The sequence below is a fragment of the Zootoca vivipara genome, chromosome 6 (assembly GCF_963506605.1).
Source record: "Zootoca vivipara chromosome 6, rZooViv1.1, whole genome shotgun sequence".
Lineage (NCBI taxonomy): Eukaryota > Metazoa > Chordata > Lepidosauria > Squamata > Lacertidae > Zootoca > Zootoca vivipara.
In genome coordinates, this window is record NC_083281.1 from 25,749,610 (window position 1) to 25,771,757 (window position 22,148).

The 22,148-nt window shown below is 47.1% G+C and overlaps 1 protein-coding gene across 2 annotated transcripts in view; it reads left to right on the forward strand.

The window, feature by feature from the left end:
* Positions 1-12,173, forward strand: part of IGLON5 (IgLON family member 5) — a 132,339-nt gene extending 120,166 nt beyond the window's left edge. Inside the window, exons 5-8 of one of the 2 annotated variants that reach the window (XM_060275669.1) lie at positions 1,910-2,041; positions 5,220-5,340; positions 10,018-10,172; positions 11,503-12,173. In XM_060275669.1, coding sequence (XP_060131652.1) covers positions 1,910-2,041; positions 5,220-5,340; positions 10,018-10,172; positions 11,503-11,603 — 509 coding nt within the window. In that variant the 3' untranslated portion in view covers positions 11,604-12,173. The remainder of the gene's footprint in view (positions 1-1,909; positions 2,042-5,219; positions 5,341-10,017; positions 10,173-11,502) is intronic. The other variant, XM_035120981.2, reaches the window with a different exon arrangement.
* Positions 12,174-22,148: the final 9,975 nt, after the last annotated feature.

Genomic DNA, 22,148 nt, shown 5'->3' on the forward strand with positions numbered 1-22,148 from the left:
GAATTGTGGCAGAAAAGATATTGCAGTGGCAGAGAGTGAGAATCTAATCCCCTGCTAAACATAGCCCCCCTCGCTCCTCCCCATGACTTGTACAAGGCAGTGCTTAATTATTCCAGCTTCAGAATACAGCTTTTCTTCTTTTTCTTGGCGCAGAGCTTTGATTTGTTTATCAGCACGCCCAGCTCCACCTCATAGGCAAAGCTGCTCCCTGTGTATGTGTGCTGCTTTAGCACACATAGCTTGTGGGGTGTGTGGGATTTTCACACTTACAATATTGCGATTTTTAAGATTTGATTTTGAGTTTTGTCGAGTTGCCTAAAATGTGTTTGAGGAGTGAGGAGAATCAAGCAGCAATTAAATCTTGCTGGGAAACCTAAGATACAGACTCACAGGAAGATGGAATAAATCCTCACCTGGTTTTGATGAAAGAGCAGTATCATGAGCTGCACAGGGGTGACAAACCGCTCTAAACCATAGCCCGTGCCTAGTGTCCCCCCAGGCTTTTAAACTTTTAAAAAAGACTTTCAATACTTTAAAGCTGATATTGATTCCTATTTTAGTCTCTAATTTGGTAGGGCTTCAGGTATTTTATCTGTACCCTTATAGAGGGGTGTGTTTGTTTGTTTGTTTGTTTGTTTGTTTGTTTGTTTGTGTAAGTGTGTGTTACTTAATCTGATTTGACATTTTATTGCATTTAATTCATGTTGTGCATTGCCTAGAGGACTAGTTGAACAGCTGGCTAATAAATGTAAATAATAAATAAATAAAACATCTTTCAAAGGCATTCCCAAGCATCTCTACAAAGGCAGAAAGATGAAAATAAAATCAGGGACAAATGGGAACACTGATTTCCCCAGGGACACAGTTCCCAGAAAATAGGCGGCAGACCTTGGAAACACAAATGGCGGCAGGATCTCAGCATTCTTGGATAGAACCCGAGATAGCTGCCTACCTGCCCTCCTGCTTGCTTGTCTCTCTAGGGTTGGCCACATTAGGCAGTTCAGAAGCTGCCATATTGATGTCCCCGCAAAACCCTGGTGAGGTCCTACATTGGGGCTTTATACGAGTGGTGTTGTGGTCTAAACCACTGAGCCTCAGAAGGTTGGTGGTTCAAATCCCTGCAACGGGGCGAGCTCCCATTGCTCTGTCCCAGCTCCTGCCAACCTAGCAGTTCGAAAGCATGTCAGTGCAAGTAGGTAAATAGGTACCACTGCAGTGGGAAGGTAATTGGTGTTTCTGTGCTCTCTGGCTTCTGTCACAGTGCTCCGTTGCACCAGAAGCGATTTAATCATGCTGGCCACATGACCCAGAAAGCTGTCTGTGGACAAACGCTGGCTCCCTTGGCCTCAAAGCGAGATGAGCGCCGCAAACCCCATAGTTGCCTTTGACTGGACTTAACCGTCCAGGGGTCCTTTACCTTCACCTCACCTACATTGTGGCCGTATGAGAATGTCAAAATGGTCTTGCTGTTCGCCGCTGGAGCCTGCTGTAACCCCAACCGGGGTTGAGTTGTGGGGTGCTGGTGTCAGACGGGTGCACGCTGGTGGGAACTCTGAAGGTCCCCTCCTTCCTGGTGCCAGCCTTGCCACGAAAACAGGGGTGGTTGGAGCTCATCCATTTACCAAGCCCCCGGGAGACATGCCGTCCCTAATTGCTGGGATGTGTTTGGGCTTGGTGCGTCGCAGATTGTGTAAGCTTGTTTCCCCCCACCCCACATACACACTTTTAACCCAGAACCCCCTACGCTGTTGTCACAGCCCCGGTGCGAGGCAGCCCCTGCGTGTCCGAGGTGTGGATAACAGTGTTGTTGTCATATGTGTTTTCTTGTGTGTAAGTCTGTGTTTGTGTCTGTCTCCCTACTGCTGGCCCTGACCCCCTCCCCGCCACCCCCCTCCTCCCTCCCCAACAGATGGGTTCACCAGTGAAGGGGAGTACCTGGAAATCACGGAAATCAACAGGCAGCAGGCTGGGGAGTACGAGTGCATCACAGTCAACGGAGTCTCCACACCTGATAGCAAGCGGGTCCTCATCACTGTCAACTGTAAGTGCTCCCCATATTTGCCTCCTAGTTCTGTCCCCTTCAGCCAGATCAGGGGTTGCAATGTCTGGGGCGTGGAGCTTCAGCTATAAAGTTAGAGATGGACGGATCTGTCTATTTCCGTTTTCTAAGTTTCCTCCCCCTCCCCCCCCAATTCAATCTTATCATAACATTCGACCCTGAGGGACATCTAGTCCAACCCCCCACAATGCAGGAATCTCAACATGCAGTCCCACATCCAATCTGAAACCATACCAGACCTTGCTTAGCTTTGCAAATATGCTATCATTTTTATTGCTGTTTAAATTTAATCCTCTACATTTTTGCAGCAATTTGTGGTTTTATTTGTTTAAAACCCTCACAAACATTCATCAGAATTTTTAATGCAGATTTCTAATGCAAAACTTTTCATATAAATTTTTTCCCCTTCATATGCATTTTTTTACAAAGTTATTTTCCCCAATATAATACATTTTTGCATATTATTTTCACAATTATATGCATTTATATGCACGCTTTACTCTCGTGCATACGTGCTGGAATAATTTTGCAATGGAGCATATGGGGAGTTTTATGGGAAGGGTTTCCCCTTTACTCTTGTGCATCTTGTTTAGTTGGAGAACTGCATCACAAAATTTGGGAAAGTGTGAATTTCAAAGGCTTGCTGTGTTTTGGTTTGAGAAGTGGGTCTTAGGTGACTTCTCAGTGAAATTCAAACAGAATTGAATTTCTCCTCCATCCCTAGCTGAGACCCAGCCCTCAACTGGGAATCAGAAATGCAGGAATTACTCCAAGGGTGAGCATGGAGCTGCTAGTGTTTTCTCTGCCTCCCACTTCCCAAATCTTCTCCCCAGCTTTCAATCACAGGGTATTAACATCTTATGTACCATTGGACTGACCTTTGCTCCCTTAATAATGGTCTTTTCTACTCCTCCCCTGGCTAAACTACACATTACCTACGAGATTCTTGACTGGATCTCTCGTAAGAGAGCCTTGCTGGATCTACACTGATTTGTAAAAACACTATTAAAGGCTATTTTAAAAACATGTTATATGGCTCTCAATGAAATTTCCCAATGGTGACGGATTCCTGCTATGTGCAGCACCCCCTGGTGTCACATTTTAATAACACATTTATAACACATTCAGCTGCTGGGGGTTCCAAATTAGAAGTGGCCCTGGAAGAAGGATGCTTAACCCTTTCCCACCCTATCTTGTCCCTAATATAAATCACCTCCAAGCTTCTGTTAGCCCTGAACTGGGAAGGGGATGGAGGAGTTTAAGTATCCTCTTCCTTCTGAGACATCACTGGCCAATTCTCACAACCTATTTGGTAACATGAGTGCTCAGGGCTGGTTTACACACATGGCATAATGAAGTAATAGGGAGATGTGAGTTGTTAGGTTGGGCTATAGCCAGTGTGTTGTAGTGGTTAAGAGCAGTAGACTCGTAATCTGGTGAACCGGGTTCGCGTCTCCGCTCCTCCACATGCAGCTGCTGGGTGACCTTGGGCTAGTCACACTTCTCTGAAGTCTCTCAGCCTCACTCACCTCACAGAGTGTTTGTTGTGGGGGAGGAAGGGAAAGGAGATTGTTAGCCACTTTGAGACTCCTTCGGGTAGTGATAAAGCGGGATATCAAATCCAAAACTCCTCCTTCAGGCTGCTGGCAGGGAGGCCTGTTTTTAAACGGTGGGGGGAAAGATGGCATTTAAGATGTGCAGAGCCCAGATTCTCAAAGGCTTTATAAATATTGACCAGGCTCTTGGGTCGATGGCTTGAAAGGCTAAAGAAAGTTGGGGCAAGTTCTGGGGCACTGGAGTCAAAGGCTTAGGATCACCACTTCCTCTCCCCCCTCCCTCTCCCTCTCTCTCAGCAGAGGTCTTTATGATACTAGGTGAAAAGGCACATATTATGCAGTTGGCATGGTTCCCCCTCACCTTCCCTTCCCTTAAATCTGGGATAGTGGGAGAAGCAGCAAAAGGGCATGAAGAGGAGAGGTGTTTTTTTTTCTTCCTCCCTCCTATCACTCCTTTGCACAGGCAAACATTGTGCCATGGTGTAGGGGATTATGGGAGGTGTGCTTCTTCCAAAGACATCTTCTTTTGGAGGATGGTGCCAGATGCCAGGGGAAGGTCTGTTGTTCATTGGTAGAGCATCTGCTCTGCTTTCAGAAGGTCCCAGGTTCAATCCCTGCATCTCCGGGTAAGAAAGCCTGGAGACCTTCTGTCAGTTAGTGTTGGCAGTACTGAACCATGTGGACAAATGATCTGACTCAGTACAAGGCAACTTCCTATAATGTTATGATAGGGCAGCAGGGAATTCTTCTCTGGCTCAGATTGTTATGCAAGCCAGAGAAGAACTTTTGGAACTTGTACAGCTTTACGCTCCCCTGTTGTGTTCCCCCCAAGCCTGACTTGGGCCGCGTCCATACCATACATTTACAGCGATATGATACCACTTTCAACTGCATGGCTTCCCCCAGAGGATTCTGGGAATTGTACTTTGTTAAGAGCGCTGAGGGTTGTCAGGAGGCCTCTGTTCTTCTCACAGAGCTACAATTCCAAGGGTGCTTTAACAATCGATCCCTGTTCACAGTGAACTCTGGCAGGGTCATAGGCAGTGAGGGGCAATAGGGGTGCTCCGCCCCGGGCTCCACTATGGGGGGGCAACACCCTCTCCCCACCTCCACCGATGCCCCACTACGCAGCGGAGCCGCCGGCAAACATCCCCAGCACTGCGCGGGGATGAAGCCGCTGCAGCTGCGAGCGGAGGATCCCGGGCGGCAGCATCCCTGCACAGCGCTGAGGTCTGGCGGTGGGTCCACCGCGCAGCACGCATGCACAGAGCCGGCGTGCACAGTGCATGTGCCACACGCTTTCTGTGCATGTGTCGTGTGTGGCAATGTGACACATGCACACTGCGTGGGTCAATGCTGCCCCGGTGCTGCCCCGGGACGTGGAAAGTCTTTGTCCGCCACTGACTCTGGGCATTGCAGCTCTGGGAGGGGAACAGCGGCTTCTTAAGAACCTTCCTCCTTAACAAACTACACTTCCCAGAATTCTTTGGGGAAGCATCTCTACCAGAAGGTTGGCAACTGGAGACCATCTGTGGAGGAACAGCTAAGACACCACATATCATGACTAATATATGCCTCCCACATCAACTGTTGTCTCTTCCCAGACCCTCCAACCATCACAGATATAAAGGACTCACGCATCCCGATGGGAAAGAATGCACTTCTGCGCTGTGAGGCCATGGCTGTGCCACCTGCGGAATTCCAGTGGTTCAAAGACGACAAACAGTAAGTCATTCTTCTGCCCATTTCTTGGCCGTGGCCAGAGATCCATAACATTGATATCCTTCCAATACATTTGGGAGGGGGAATCGCAGCTTAGTGGCTTTGCAATACGGAGATACTAGGCTCAGTCAGTTGCATCTCCAAGTTGAAAGGATCAGTTAGCAGGGGAGGGGAAAGACCGCTGCCTCAGACCCTGCAGAGCTCCTGCTAGGGGTCCAAATAGCCTGACCTGGCATAAGCAGCTTTCTGTGTTCCTTAAGGACCTATTGACACAAGCCATTTCTTCTCCCCAGGGCAAAATTGGTGTGGTCTACCCACGTGGTGGAATGTGGTGATAATGTGGACCGAACTACTGCAGGTGTAGGGGGGGTGCGTTTGAATGCTCCTCCGTGTACAATGACAAAAAGACCCTTTAAAATACTTGGAGTAAAAAAAAGACCTAGGCACAGCGGGAAGAAAGGTTCTAATTTTGGCCTGCTCCCTTTATATGCTAGTTTTCTACTTGCAGGGATGTCCCCCCCCACTTTTTGGCAGCATTAAAACATGATGCCCCCCTCCTGCCATCTGAAGTGCTACAGTCATTCTGTAAACTTAGTATTGGTTGTGCTGCAGGCACAGTCCAAGCCATTGTGAATGGGGAGGGAATTCTCAGCAACCATCAGTGCCCTGCAGTTCCCTGGATTCTCTGTGGGAACCAATATCTTGCAAGATAAGACCGAGATAGGCTTGCATCAGAGGTGCATCCCAATTCTCCAATCAGGGCTGGCTGCTGAGCTTGATCTTGTTTCCATCTGGCAAGACAGTCGTTACTCTCCAGCAGCCTTTCTCAAACTTGAGTCCCCATATGGCGTTGGACTACAACTCCCATCACCCCTAGCTACCAGGACCAGCGGTAAGGTCCCAAGTTTGAGAATGTCTGCTCTGCAGTCATCTTTTTCTTTGCCCTCCTCCAATCTCACCTGTTTAAGCAAATAAACAAAAAGGAAAAGGAATTCCTGGGACTGGCACTCGAAAGTCAGTGGGGCAGCAGCACAGGCAATGATTGTGGAAGGCCTCAAGTTCAAACCCTGTGAAAAGGATCAAGGTGGCAGGTGATGGTGACGACCCTTCTCTGCCTGGGATCCTGGGGAGTCGTGGCCAATCAGAGCTCTGAGATAGGCAAGCGGATCACCTGACCTAGTAGAAGGCAGCTTCTCTTCTCCCCCTCCCACCATGTAACTTCGCTGTGTGTCTCATTAGTTAGACAGCGCCGCATGCTTTAACCTTCCAAATGGCAATCTTATTAAACAAACCCACGGCGCGTACTCATGGTCGCTTAACGCAGATTAATTTGTAACTCTCCAAGCAGAACACGGCCCATCAGTCACGTATAGTCCCCCGTCCCCCAGGGGGCTTGATAAACCGTGTGGTGTGGTTGCTTGCCTGGGATTGGGGGGGAAAGAGAGGGGAGCGGTTGTCAAGTTCCCTGGCAGGCCCTGGCATGTGATGAGTGGGTTGTGTTCACCTGGTACAGGTGGGAAATGGCAATTTGTATAGGTCTGTAGCAGGGATAGCCAATGCTGTACAGCCCGTGCTGTTCTGCAACAACTCTCGTCACCCTTGACTATTGGGATGAGGGAGAGATTCGATTTAGTTCACGTTTAAAGGGGAACCCATCAAATTTGCCCTTCCTGAAACAAAAGAGCAAACCAAAATATGGAAATTCACGCTTTCCCGAATTTTGCAATGCAGTTCTGCAGTCAAGCGATGGGAACAAAGGTTAGGGGCGTATGCACATTTTGCACAGGGGTTCCATTCCTGGGGGGCCTGGGTTGGCAGAGTGTGCATAAGCCCACTCCACTCTGTTCTGCCTCTGTTCCGCCCTCTTCTGGGCTTTGGGCAGGAGGTGTGGGGGTTCTGGCCAGTCCTAGAGCCCTCTCACCTCTTCTTAAATATGGGAAAGTGTTAACTAGGTTCTAGGAAGGAGGAGGAGGGCACTAGGACCCTGTCAGAGTTCTTATGCCTCCTTCCCAAAACCCAGTGCCTTGCTTGCCAGTCTTTGAGATAGCATCCCATCCCCCCCGCCGCCGCCACCAGCTCAGCACCCAGTGCATGTGCAGCCCTTGCACAGCCTTAAATTTGCCCCTGGATTTTGCTCTTTTCCATGCATGCATTCATTTCTCAACTTGGTAGGAAGGAGTAAGTGCTGTGGGGAGAAAAAGGCTCCTGAAGGAAGAGGCTGAGGTGGGGAGGAGGGAATTTCTGCACTTAGCTGAACAGCTGAGGCCTCTCTTTCGGGAGCCGAGTTCCGGTTCTGCAGGGATTGACACCTGACAAGATGATTTGCAATTATCTCCCGATCAGCCTTCCAGTTGTTTCCCTCCAGTGTTCCCACGCTAGCTTGGTGATAACAGTTCATGGTTCAAACCTCTTGCGTCTCAGGGGAGCTGTTTGTGGTTAGAACTGCTCAGCGAAAAGAAACCATGACTTTTTATCTTACTTTATTAGGAAACAATGACAGAGCTGTGGGCACACTGAACATCAGATGCAAAAAGTCAGGGCGGAGGGCAGGAGGAAGCCACCCAGGCACACAAGGACATTAAAAAAAAGAACAACCCAGTGATTTGATAGCTGTCAATAAAAGTAATGTGGGGTTTATACAATAAAATTGTTAGAAGCCATAAAATTCTGAAGTTCTGGTTGATGAACAAGCAACTGGGGTTTAATTTGAGCTGGGGCTAAGGGCCAAATTGCAAATTCCATGTCCAGAATCTCCCAATATTTTTGTTTTTACTTACAAAGCAGTGACAGCGGGCTCTAAATTTGATCAGAGTGGTAGCATCGGAAGGGGAGGCAGTGTTTAACCTGAAAGACTGCCGCACGGGTGAAGGCAAAGGAGTGTTCTCTGCCGCCCCCAAAGGACAGAGTATTTGTTTGGTTGAACATTAAGAGAAACCTCATGACTTTTAAGAGCAGCTTAATAATAGAACCCCATTTCCTAGAGGGGTAGTGGTTTCTCCTTCACTGGAGGTCTGTGAGTAGAAGTGAGACAACCATTTGTGAAGAATGCTCATTTTCATTGAGGTGGAGGCTATCAATGGCAACCACCAGGTTGGTTGGCGGTGGCAATGTTGCTAGAAGCCATAGGATGAGTGAGGGGTCTTGTGCTCAGGTCTGGCTTCTGGTTGGCCACTGCAAAGACAGGACACATCACTAGATGGGCCATTGGCCTGATGTGTCGGGCTCTTCTCATGTTTTTATTTTTGCTCTGGAACTCACGCAACAAGCAGGAGATTGAACTAGATGGTGTAAATTTCGGCCATGGTGAGATGAATCATATAGATCTCTGTGGAAGCTGAACTGTAGGGGAACGGAAGCAGCGCTGGTTGAGAGAAACCAAGGAAGGGCAGAAATTGCCTCCTTCTCCCATCCCTTCTTGTAACCAATTGAGCCAATAACCAGCACACTGCAGACCAAATAAAACTCCTGCTCTTTCTGGCTGCTCAGGAGTGCAAAAGCAGGGACAACGGTCAAGCAAGGGGAGGAAAAAAAGATAATAACATGGTTGCTGAGCTGCATTCGATTTGGTGAGTCACAGGTTTTGCAGCTGTTCAAACCGAGCCAGGCTAGATGACTTCATAGATTTAAAACTCAGGGGTGAGGGGAGGGAAAATAGCCTGGATAATAGGAGAGACTGTATGTGGAATACTTTGCCTGGTAGGAGGGCTGGCATGGGATATACCATCCTTGCTGCCACAGTTAATAAAGAAGAAGCTTCCCTCTCAGGAGTGGCAAGCAACAATACGCATGTGTGCATGTGCATGCGCATACACACACAGACAGACAGACAGACACCACCGTATCAGAGAAAAGGAGGCAGGTGAATCCAGATCTACTGCCGCTGTGGGGGTTGTGGTCCAACAGATGATGGATCGCCTGTCTGACAGGCCAGAGCAGAGATAAACAGCCACTGGGACTGTGGGAAGGTAGCATAGAGAGGTGTGGAAACTGCAAAGGGAGCCCTTGGACTGCATCGGCCGATTCAGCCTCCCCGCCTCCTGTAGCTTTTGATTTCAGGGGGTGCCTTTGAAACACCCCCTGTCCAAATGCCTCCCAGGATTCAAGGGCTTCCAAAACACCTAGCCTCCTTTCCAGAGCACCTCCAACGATGCATGAACAAGCTGCCCCTTTGCAATTTCTTGACTTGGTTCGGACTGATACCTATGTGCGGTTTGCCAGAAAAGTGTCCCCTTTTGGCATCTCCCCTGCCCACTTCCTCTGTCCCCGCTTCTAATCCTCCTCGCAAGTTACCAGCGGCTTGGGTGAAACCATGGTGCAGGGAAAGGGATCTAGCAAAACAAATGCACAACAGGGTAAAGACCCCCTTTTTGTGCACAGGGATTTTGACTGCACACGGACGTGCCTGGGCATGTGGGCAGCTTCCAAGGGTTGCAGTGGTGGTGGTGGTGGGAGGTGCGAACTAATAAACAAGGGCCATCACTGGAAACTTATATCTCTTTAACAAAGGGCTAACTCTCATGCAAAAAGAAGCCAGGAAGTAGAATGCTGATGATGGGCAAATCAGGGACAGGGCATGAGATCAGTTGCAAGCTGGTATTTTCTATAATTCCCCGTATTCTCAGAGCACAATGCTTTAACAATGTTACCCGCCCATGCTCTCCTCCCACTCCCTTTTCCTAGCAGAGTAATTGGCGGTGTGGATGGACTGCAGATCCAGAATGAGCGCACTCGTTCCATGCTGCTCTTCAGCAACGTCACTGCTCGTCATTATGGGAACTACACCTGCTTGGCTTCCAACAACTTAGGCTCCTTCAATGTCAGCTTACGGCTTATCAGTGAGTCTCTCTTCTCCTCTTCCTGCTACCACCTCCCCCATCCCTGGTGGAGGTTGGGTCTTAACCTTGCCTGGGCCTACTAGGAAGGGGCCTTCTCCTCCCAATGGTTCTGCTAAATCAACTTTCAGAATATTTTGCCTGCCACTACTTGCACCCTCAGTTTTTGCTCCTAGAGCCACTGGACTGGCCGGGCATATGAGAAGTAGTGTGGGTGGGAGAGATATTTGATCCACTTTGCATCAGAAGGTGAAAACTAGAACTTCCCAGAACAATGTGCAGCCTCTTGCAAAGTACACCTATCTCTGAATTTTGCAACGCAGCTCTCCAAGCAAGTAAGGCATGCAAAACTGCACGCACTAGTAATGTGTGCATTTAAAAAACATGCATCGGTTAATGACAATAGCATACACAAAAAGCATAATATTAGGGGGAATTGCTTTGTAAACGTGTTAATCAGACAAAATTGCATAAAAATGTGTTTATTGGGAGAAAGGTGTAAAGGTAAAGGAGGAATGCACACTATAATGGTGGTGAATTTTAAATAATAATAATAATAATAATAATAATAATAATAATAATAATGTTTTATTATTTGTACCCGCTCATCTGACTGGGTTGCCCCAGCCAACTTGGGTGGCTTCCAACAAATACTGTATAAAATCACAATAAAACATCAAACATTAAAAGCTTTCCCATACAGGGCTGCCTTCAGATGTCCTCTAAAAGTCAGATAGTTGTCTATTTCCTTGACATCTGATGGGAGGGTGTTTCACAGAGGGGAAGTCACTACTGAGAAGGCCCTCTGCCTGCTTCACTGTAACATCACTTAGCTTCGCAGTGAGGGAACTACCAGAAGGCCCTCGGAGCTGGAGCAAACAGTGGGGATGGAGACGCTCCTTCAGGTATACAGGGCCAAAGCTGTTTATGGCTTTAAAGGTCAACACCAACACTTGAATTGTGCTCAGAAAAGTACTGGGAGCCAATGTAGATCCTTTAGGACCAGAGTTATATGATCCCGGTGGCTGCTCCTAGTCACCAGTCTAGCTGCCGCATTCTGGATTAGTTGTAGTTTCTGAGTCACCTTCAAAGGTAGCCCCATGAAGAGCACATTGCCGTACTCCAAGCAGGAGATAACCAATTTTAAGAAAAAATATATTTGCAAAGTGATGTACAATTGTGGAGAATAGAACTTCTAAGACTGGAAAAAATGAGACACTGAGGGAACTCAAAATTGACACGTTTGCCTAATCCTAGTAGAGATGGCCAATTTTATTGCTAACACTCCAGTTAAAACAAATCCCCCCCCCTTCTCCTCCTCTCCTCCTCTTAGGACCAGGTTCTCTGGACAACATGGCAGTCTCCAGAATGGAATCTCCCCTCTTCCTGGGCCTGCTGTCATCCGCCTTTGTGACTCTGCTGTTTAAGGTTTAGGGCGGCTGGGGAAAGGAAGCAGAAACACGGAAGGAAACAGGTGAAAGGGAATGAATCCAAGAGAGGGAGAGAAAGAGAGAGAAGGGGAGGCATCTCTACTTTCTGGAAAAGATGAAGAGAGAGAGAGAGAAATGAAATTTATCAAGAACCCCATCACTGTGAGGGATAGAAGAAAACAAAACGAAACGGAAAAAAATATGCATTTGTTTCTACAGCCATTTATCTTCACACTCCATCTCAGACACTCCCAGTTGAACTTGTTATTTAACACAAACGAAAAGACACAGGGCTCTATAGGGTTGACTGCAGACATTGCTCACCCCACCCCTCACCTCTGCGACTTAAATGGAACAGCAACATTTTCCTCCTTGGGCTGATGGGACCTTTCGTCCTTCGAATGCACAGACCCCGGAATACAGATTTCACAAAGGGTTTTGTTCTTTCTGTTATTTTAACCTCCCTTTTTCCCCTTTGGTTCCTTCTTTCGCTGTTGTTTGGGAGAAAGGATTTCAGCAGCTGACAACATTTAGGAGCTTGCCTTTTAATTATTATTATTTACAAGCTGGGCTGTGAACCTCCATAGGCGGTGGAATTCCTTCTGCCCCCTTCCAGATTCATTCAGACAGATTTGCAGGCCATTTTTTTTATTTTATTTTTGCAGCCTGGGGCCAGGAAAACTATCAGCAATATTTGGAAGGCTGCTGAGCTCAGCCTAGGCAGGAAGGAGGTCTCCTTTGGGGCATTGCGAGAGAGGCTGACATCATATAAATGCACTCCACGAACGCTGTCTGAGGACCAGCACCGAGAACCGAACCCGCAGCCCTTAGACACGACGGCATGCCAGAGTCTTTGGAAGGTCATTGAGCCAAGTCTGCTAAGTTTTTTGAGGCATGGAATTTCCACCCTTTAAAATGCAGGGGTAAGAATGACTTCTCCTGACAATGTTGATTGCCAGGTAACATTATGTGATCTATAGAGAGAAATCAGGAAGAGGGAATGAGTGGTTTAATTCTTTGTTTGGCCCAGGGATTTTCCTGCTTTTGACAGTGATTGGGTTGGGTTTTTTTTTTCATTCATTGGGGGTGGGGTGTATATTTCCGCTAGAAAAATCATTGCTTGGAACATCTGACAGCTCTCTAAAATCAATGGTGTTCTTTTTCTGTACTTTTCACAAAATCTTTTCTCGGCAATTTCCCTTGAGCTAAGGACTCCCATCCCCCTCTCTACCTTTACACACACATACACATATGCACAAACCCACAACAGTATATCTCCTCTGTATCTTTGTTGAACAAAAGCACCATGCCACTTGAATTCTTCCTTATTTATGTCTTTATTCTATTTTCCTTCCTCTTTTCTTCTTTGCTCTTCCTAGTTCTCAAGTCATTATTGCTGATTGTATCTCGGGACCCCCCAGCCCTGACTTCAAAGGCTCCCTTTCAGATGGAATTATAATCAGGGTTTTGTGTATTCAGCACTTCTGCACATGCACCACACACAAAAAAAGTCCAACGTTTGGGATAGAATTCAGCATTCGGATATGTCATAATTTTTTTTTTAAAAAAAGTTTCTAGTCCTTTTGTAAAGATAAGCTCGAGAATGTGTGGAAAATACCACACATTCTTTGTGGATATGATGAGGCCTAGTTAATCATAGATCCAGCCCTGCATTTGACGATTTGCCTGGTCACTTGCAGAAACCAGGAGCTGCATCAAGGTCCATGCTGCATAGGAAGGAACCTCCCCCCCCCCCCGCAACCTTGCAGCCAGAATGGAAATGCAAGCAGGCTGGTAGAGTGGAGCTTATTCATCCTTCCGCAGCCTATTTATTAGAAGTCTCAGTAAAGGCAGTGATGCGGATAGGTACAGTCGTACCTTGGAAGCCGAACAGCTTAGTTCCCGAACGTTTTGGCTCCCGAACATTGCAAACCCGGAAGTGACTGTTCCGGTTTGTGAATGTCCGGCGGGGCTTCTGCAGCTTCCAATTGGCTGCAGGAGCTTCCTGCAGCCAGTTCAGAAGCCGCACTTCTGGAACAGATTCCGTTCGACTTCCAAGGTACGACTGTAATTTGGACTTTGGGGTCCTCTCTTTAGATAGCAGTGTCTATTGCTTCACATTGCAATCTGCAGGCCCTTCTGAGACTGGGACTCCCTCATTCTGCCATGCCGTGGGGCCTTAGACACTTGCCCTGAAGTCCTGTCTTGATGGAGCCGCTGCTATGAGGCTAATAATACCTATTGTTTTCATGCTGGCCACAGAGGAGATTCTCCACTTCAGTGGCCAACACAGAAACGCAAGAAACTGGCCCCTGAGCCGGATAGCAAATCCCTCCTGCCGGCTAGTAGTTTTTGTAGACTTATTTGCAAAGCCATGTGGGTGATCCTTCCCTGCAGATATATCCCCCATCCCCAGTACAATTGGAGGTAGTTTGAAAGAGAGGTTTCTGCTTGTGAGGTGTGAACTCGCCCCACTTTTGCTTCTGGTAAACAGGTTTAGCAGGTTTTTGCATGGTTTGGGCATCAAACTAAATATCGTGGGAGATGCTGAGAACTGAAGAAATGCCACATGTGATGCTGATAAGAGGCAAGTTTATAAGGAAAGCCCAACCCATTACAGCTGGCATTTAGTCGACACAAAATTGCATCTCCTTCTAGCATGCCACACGCCCATAAAGGGGCTGCGTTTCCAAATGTGTCAGGAGGAAGTCAACAGAAACACTGGTGATCACTGGTCAGATTACATCTGCACCTTATTGGCCTTGCTTCTGGCATCTTTCCAGTTATCGGTCTGGCTCCCTGTTTTGTTTGTAGCTGCTGATGCCACTACAGAAGGAGGAAGAGGAGATGAAGGGTTGCTGTTTATCTCCTATAACGTCTATGTAGTCCAACCCTCAAAACTTTTAAGATGTGCTTTGACTAGGTTAATAATAATAATAATAATAATAATAATGCATTTACAGTCAGCAATGGTAATGTAGCCTCTCAATCCACTTAAATGAAACTGCCTGTTTGTAAGATATATTGTGCAAATGCATGCAGATGTGTTCAGTTTCCACTGTCCTACACAATTTGCTAGACCTCAGCATTTCTTGACACAGAATGTAGGTTGGCAGAATAATGTTAAAGGTAAAGGTACCCCTGACCGTTAGGTCCAGTCACAAACTACTCTGGGGTTGCAGTGCTCATCTCGCTCTATAGGCCAAGGGAGCCGGCGTTTGTCTGCAGACAGCTTCCGGGTCATGACTAAGCTGCTTCTGGCGAACCAGAGCAGTGCACAGAAACACCGTTTACCTTCCCGCCGGAGCGGTACCTATTTATCTACTTACACTTTGTGCTTTCGAACTGCTAGGTTAGCAGGAGCAGGGACCGAGCAATGGGAGCTCACTCTGTCGCAGGGATTCGAACTGCTGACCTTCCGATCGGCAAGCCCAAGGCTCAGTGTTTTAGATCACAGTGCCACCCGTGTCCCTTTAGAATAATGTTAGTTTCTTTTTAAACATGGAGTATCTACAGTCCTATGCAGCTGTGTACATGCCATGATTCTGCAGGAGTACAGAAAACTCTGAATGTGGTAGGGGTTGATTTAAGTTTTCTGGGAATCCCAGCTTTCTTTCTTTTGGGTGGGGGGAGAGCAAGTTCTTAGCTGTTATAGTTATGGCTGTATGCTTACAAAACATTTTGTGCTATGCCTGCTGAATCTCTGAAGCCAAAGAGGTGGCTGAACAAGATCCCAAGTGGTCTTAGCTCCTTGTCCCTCTACTTGAGTGGCAGAAGAATGATTATGTAAAAATAGGGTTTTGTTTCTAGATTGCAGAACTGGGCTTTTCTTGGTGCAGAATTTATATTATCTTGCTGCAGAATTTTTCATTTGGCAGACAGTACACAGAACCCTGGTTATAATTGAGAATCCAGGGCATGCACTCACAAGCATCGCAACCACCGAACCAAGGCAGATTGGTGGGACCTTTTATTCATTTCCAGAAGGAAGGCGCTCTAGTTCTCCCTTGTTAGGTTCTACTCTGGTATCGTGTCAGAGGCATCTCCTCCTGAGTAGCATTTCCTTGTCCCTCCTACATTCTCAAGGTTATAATTGTAGCTGGAGGTGTTCCTGATGGTCAGCAGAGGTGGGAGAGCCCATGTCAGGACAGGGATGGGAAACCTTTGACACTCCATGTGTTCTTGGACTCCAGCTCCCATCAGCCTCAGCCAACATGGTTGATGGGAGTTGCAGTCTTAACAAGTATGGGTTCCCCCGCCCTACAGGAGCAGATATGGGGAGGGGGGATCGATGATGATCAAATTGTGCCTCCAGCTGAAAGGAGGAAGTGTGGCCCTCTGATTGCCTATGGTGATCAAGACTCACTTGTGCTTGCTTGTGCTAACATCTGATTGCTGTACATGCAGAAGTGGGGAGTGTGAGAGAGGCATCTGTAATGTAGGTGAGCATGCTGGCCAAGCCAACACAGGGTTTCCATTCACATTAAAAACCCTGGTTGAAGCGGGAGTCTTGCTGGGCTTGCAGAACTTAACAGCTGAGTACCAACGATAACTTCTCAGAGAGCTGGAGGCGATCTTGTGGAGCTTTCTCGCCTTCAATGCATGGGGTTTTGTTTGGTCTTTGTGGCCTGCTGTGGCCTCTAGCCCAAATGTTCCTTGAAAGTTACACAGTGCTTCAAACAGTAGCAGAGGAAAGCCAAAAGGAGCTCCAGTCAAGGCACCCAGGATTGTATGAGCTGTATGTGTGTTTTGGTGAGACAGTCCCAGACAGTGTAGTGCCCCTGTTAAATTATGGTTGACGCACTTCTATTAAAAAAAATGTACATGAGAGAACAGGTACATCTCCATGCAAGCAGGAAACATGGAGAGTTTCCCCTTAGGAATGAAATTGACTGGACCAGGAAATACTTATTTGTTCTAGTCAATTTCAGCACTCTTATTACCTGCTATGAGATAAGGCTGCTATTTTAAGCATGCTTACTGGGGAGTAAGTCCCACTGGGCTTCATGAAGCTTTCTTCCGAGTAAACATGTATAAGATTGTACAGCATGGGGAGGGCCCTTAATTAGAAAGCAGGGGAACGGAATGAGCAGACCTTCTACCCTGGGCAGTAAATCCCCTTCTGCTTCCATTATCTGTGTGTACTTACATAAGAGATAAGAGGGGAAGTTCTCCCATTCGGCCAGAGAAACAACCGTCTGTACACAGTCCAGATTTCACTTACCCTTGTTGTCTTCTGTCTGTATTCTGTCTTCAGGTCTGAGTCATCACATCTGTTCTCCCTTGTGCCCAGGGTTAAGGAGAGGGCTTCCAGGCAGATTTGAACCCTTCCATATTTTTTTTTATAAATTAAGCACTGCTGCAGATGGAGGTCAAGAGCAGTAGGGTAATGAAGGGGGCAGCTAGGCTTCTGATGTGCTCTGAAACTGGCTGTTTTCCCCTGGAAGAAGTCAGAATTTGGCCAAGGGATTTGACCTGCAATGCCTCTCTTGCTAGGCAGTTCTGCAGCTCCCGTTCATTTCAATCTATACAGGAAACTTTCTCAGTAGGGGTGGGGAAGAAACGTGATTCGGTTCTCATTGAAAGGCGAACATACCTACCCTCACCTTTTGGAACCATACGTGAACAAAAACACAACCATCCTTCAAAATGGGCATTTCTCCAGATTCTGCAATGCAGGATGTTGCCCAAAACATCAGGAGGGCACCAGGTTGACGGAAGGTGCTGTAGGCAGTTGGACTGTCGTTCCCTAGGAAATAAACCTACTGCCGAATCAATGCAGGTCCCAGTCCTGAATGGATTTGGGCAAGCATTTTGCTCTCATTTCTAGGGGTTGTCCTGTTTTACATTAACAGTTGCATGACACAGGCAGAAACAGGACAGGCGCAGCTTCACTTGTTGGATGCCTGCCTGCCTCCCTGGAAGCATCTTTATTCTGCCAGGACATCAGTCCACCTATCCCAGTTGCAAACTCTACTCAAACTCTTCTCCAGATGGCCTATATTATTGAGTATTCCTCCATATTTGCTTGTATGGAGACTACATCTTCTCACTCATCAATCATTTCTCCCACACATTTTTAGTGCATTGCCTGATCACTTGACTAACTACAAAAGAACAATTTTTTAAAAAGTGGTTTTGCTGCGCCAGAGTGTTTTAATTTAATTGCAACTTTAATTGTGCAATCTTAAATGTGTGGCATGCGACAGAATCCCTCCTGCAAAACACTGGTGACACGGAGGTGATCAGGGTCTTCTTTAGCCCTGCTACAAGAAATCTTTAACTGGGGGCAACATGCAAGGCAGGATGGCCTTCCATGTCAAATCTCATTAATCTCACACAGGAGCCCTGCCCTTTAAAATACGGCAACCCTATTCATTTCTCCAAGAGGCACTGACTGCTCTGGTCTGAGCAAATGACATGCCTAGCCTATAACTCTATGTCTTTCCTTACTTTACATTAGGTGTGATGAACCTGTGGCCTTTCAGATGTTGCTGGACTCCAGCTCTCATCAGTCCCAGACAGCATGGATGGGGACCAGGGATGATGGGAGTTGTAGTCCAGAAACATCTGTAGGATGACAGGTTTCCCAACCTTGCTGCCTATGCAGACAGCAGGCACTTGATTTATATATCAGGCAACCTGGCAGCTATTATCGGAGCCCCATAAACTACAAATGGAAGGATTTATGCAAGCTCAGCTACTCTGAAGTCAGCTGTGTTAAGTGCAAAGCATTAGTCTTGGTTTGTGAATCGTGGCCATGGATAGTAATTGCTGAACTGTTTGTTTGCATCTCTCACAGGAGGCCAAAATGTGTTCTGGTTTTGTTTAATGCATCTGGTGGTAAGGAATATATAACACAGGAAGTAGCCCCTTGGTGACTCCCTGAATCCATAATCATCTTCTGGAATATTCTCATTGCTGAGCACATGCCTAGGAGCTCACTTGGGGCAAGTTTAACTTTACACCATCGGTTTTGTTTGTTTGTTTACAGCAAAATCTCATCACAAGATGAGGCATTGCTATAATTTCCCATGTTTGCTTGATCTCATAAATGTGCCCACACCCCTCTAAAAAAACAACAACAACAACTGCAAAAGGGAGAAACAAGCACAGGTTTCCCTTTGTGAAAACTTGACCGTACTTAAAAGAAAGAAACATATCACAGCATAGGTAAGCCAAAAATGTACAGGGAAATCACCCATAGGGCTGATGATGATGATGATGATGATGATTATTATTATTATTATTTACACAATATACTGTACTATGAGAGACTTGGAGATTCGGTGGTGTTCATGTGAGTGAATGTTGGCATTGCAGGACAGAAAGCACAAGAGAGCTCCTTTAAAAAAAAAAGACAGACAGACAGACAGAGTGCACATTCCAATTTTCAAGTGGAAACCACAAAGAAAATGTTGCAGCAGGGAGCTCCACTTTCACTTCCTTCCAGCTGTAGGGGCCTATTTCCTCCCCAAAGCCAATCAGCATCGCATGTCCACTGAGTATCTCCCTCTTGTGGGTGAGTGGGTGCCTATTTGGTTACAAGATGCGATTGCGCTCACAGCCTGAAAAGTATGATAAGAGGTGACTAACCTGCAGCTGGGTTGCCAAAAGCAGTGGGACTTCACACCTGGACAAGAGGAAGAAGACTCATGGGCAAGGCTGTGGCATAGAGCCAGGCTGAAATCCCCTCTCCTGCACCACATTGTGCTCAGTGAACCAAACCATAGTGAGGAATACATGAAACGCCTTAGGCCAGTTGTAGGGAACCTTTGCTCCCTCCCTGATGCTGCTGAACTTCAACACCCATCAGCCCCAGCAAGCATGGCCACTGGCCAGGGATGATGGGAGTTTTAGTTCAGCAACACCTGGAGGGCCAAAGGTTCCCGTGCCTTACACCCGATTGAACCATCGGTCCATCCAGTTTAGGATTGACTGGCAGCAGATCTCCATGGTCTCAGAAACTGTTCCCTGCCACCTGCCGCCTGGAGATATTGTTGGCTGAACTTTCTGCAGACAAAGATCATGCTCTGCCATTGGGCAACGGGCCCGGCATTCCTCTGTATTTCAGGGAAACCTCTAGCCATCCGAATGTTGCTGACTACAGCTCCCATTGCCTCTGCTCAGTGGCCATGCCAGAGAGTGCTGATGGGAACTGAAGTCCAGCAAAAGGGCTGCAGGTTCTCCATCCCAGTTATAGATTTGTATCACTTCCTCGTGAGCATGAAGAAAGGGAGGCCAGGAGGAAACAGCAATAGGCAGATTGCCATCTTCAGAAAACAAAAGAATCCAATCATGTTTGCTTTAGCTCTTTAGCCCAGGTGAGGTGAGATGTGTGACCTTTGTAGCCAACCTGGACCTTTGAAATGATGAGCTGGGTAAGCCTCAGAGACATCATTAGGCTTAGGAAGTCAGGGCAAGAAATTTGCTCCCCAGTCTGTGAACCTGTGAAATCAGAATACTTGGATCAAAGGACTGCTTAGCACTTCTAGATAAATTGCTTGTGTTTTTTTTTGCAATCTCACTTTAGAGGGGATGGTGCGCTCGCATTTTCCAGTGCAGACTTTTTTTTAATTTAATATATAAAAGGACCCACCGAAGCCAATTTCTTTCTTCACTGTGCCACTCCTATTTTACACAGTGCCATCCATCTACGTGGCATTTTGCAGCGTAAGCAAAAGGACAGCTCTCTGCCCCCCAGGAGTTTGCAATCAAACGTTTTGACAGCACAGATAGGGCAGAGGGAGGAGAGTCGCAAAGCTGTCAAAGGCACACAGCTTCTGTTGGAATGGCAGCCCTGCTCTTGGGAGAAAAGCTCTTAAACCAAGTTTCCACCATCAGCAAGTGGCCAGGCATCAATGACTGCATCTTGCCCAGAAAATATAACATGCAGGTTCAGCATTCGCACCCAGCACCCTCAGGCAGATGCCAGGCCCCCAGTTCTCTTGCAGGGTCCACCAGTACTAACCCCTGCCCCAAGCTGCCGTGCTGGGCAGCTGGGGGATACAAGCTGCCATTTTTAATGTCCCGCAATGCCACCGAGCTGTGTCACATCAGAGGCACTGCAGAAAATCTTAGCCGCCTGTTGCTGTTGCCTACACTGTGAAGAGGGAAAGCTTATAAGCAAACCAGCCAAACCAAGTTACGCTTGTTAACTTCACTGCTGCCACCAAGTGGATATTTTTATGTTGTTTTTTTTACTGGTTTCCCCCACTAAACAACCATTTAACCTTCTGGACTTTGGGCAGCCCAACCTACACCCTATGTCGGATAGAGTGGTACGGCACTTAGGATGGGATTGAATAACAAGGCCTCATGCCCATCCCCCCCCCGCCAAAAAAACAACCCTTTTACTTAAGTTTTTAGTAAGGCAATGAATTGAACTGAGAAGGAAACCCAGTTTTACAGTTTGAGTAGTTGCTCCTAAGCTGGGGGGATCGGAGACAGAGAGAGAACAGAGATAGATATATCCAGCTAAGTATACTACAGACTGTTTCCCTAATCAAGCCGAAACTTAACAATTTGCATCTCTCAGTTTCGTGAGCATCATAACATTCCTGCTGGATCAAGACAATGGCCCATGTATCCCTGCATCCGGTTCGCACTGTGACCCAACCAGATGCTTATGAGCAACCTGCAAGGAGGACTCTCCCCACCTGCGATTCCCAACCATTTTGGGGTCCTTTGTGTTCCTCTCTAGCCTCCATCCTGCCGCAGTGCCCAACACTTTCCAGAGTTCCAGTTCTCTTAAAGTATTTCAACCCTTCCTCTCTTGCAGCTCGTCGACTCCATTTCTCCAAATTTCTGACTCCACAAACTTCCAGCTACCCCATTCCCCAGCTCGACTTACATGCAGTATTTTTCACTACTCCTCCCAACCTACAGAGGGCCATAGCTCAGTGGTAGAACATCTATGTTGGATGCTGAAGGCCTAGTTCAATCCCAGGCATCTCCAGATACCCTGAAACCCTGAAGAAGCAGTGTGACTTGGTGTAGACAACAGTGAACTAGAGGCAAGAGTGGTCTGACTTGGCTGTGGTCCAATGTACCTACCAATCAGGAGAGTCAATCTTCACTGGCAGGTTCCTGGGATGAGCTTCTTGCGCAAAACGTCCTGAGGAAAACAGCTACCCCACTTGAATCTTTAAACGTCCTATGAATAGCTTCCTGTGAATTTTTGACCCTCCTATGCAGGATAGCCTTTAAAACAAAAAGCAACTGTTTTGCAACCCTGAATTTTACAGCCAAAATCCCAACACAAAGTGGCTTAAAGTCGTGTTCCTTTGCAGTGAGTGTTTCCCATTGTATGGGGAATACCTTAAATCAGTTGCTCCCCCAGGAAGAGCAGGAAGTTCCCATAGCCTTGCCTTGTTCCTTACAAATACATTTACAAATACATCTGATGAAGTGGCCTTCAATCTGCGAAAGCTTATGCCATAATAAATACACCTGTTAGTATTTAAGGTGCCACGGGGCTCTGTTGTTTTTCCTGCAACGGACTAGAACAGCTACCTTCTGGAAAATCTATATATGGATTTGCACCAGG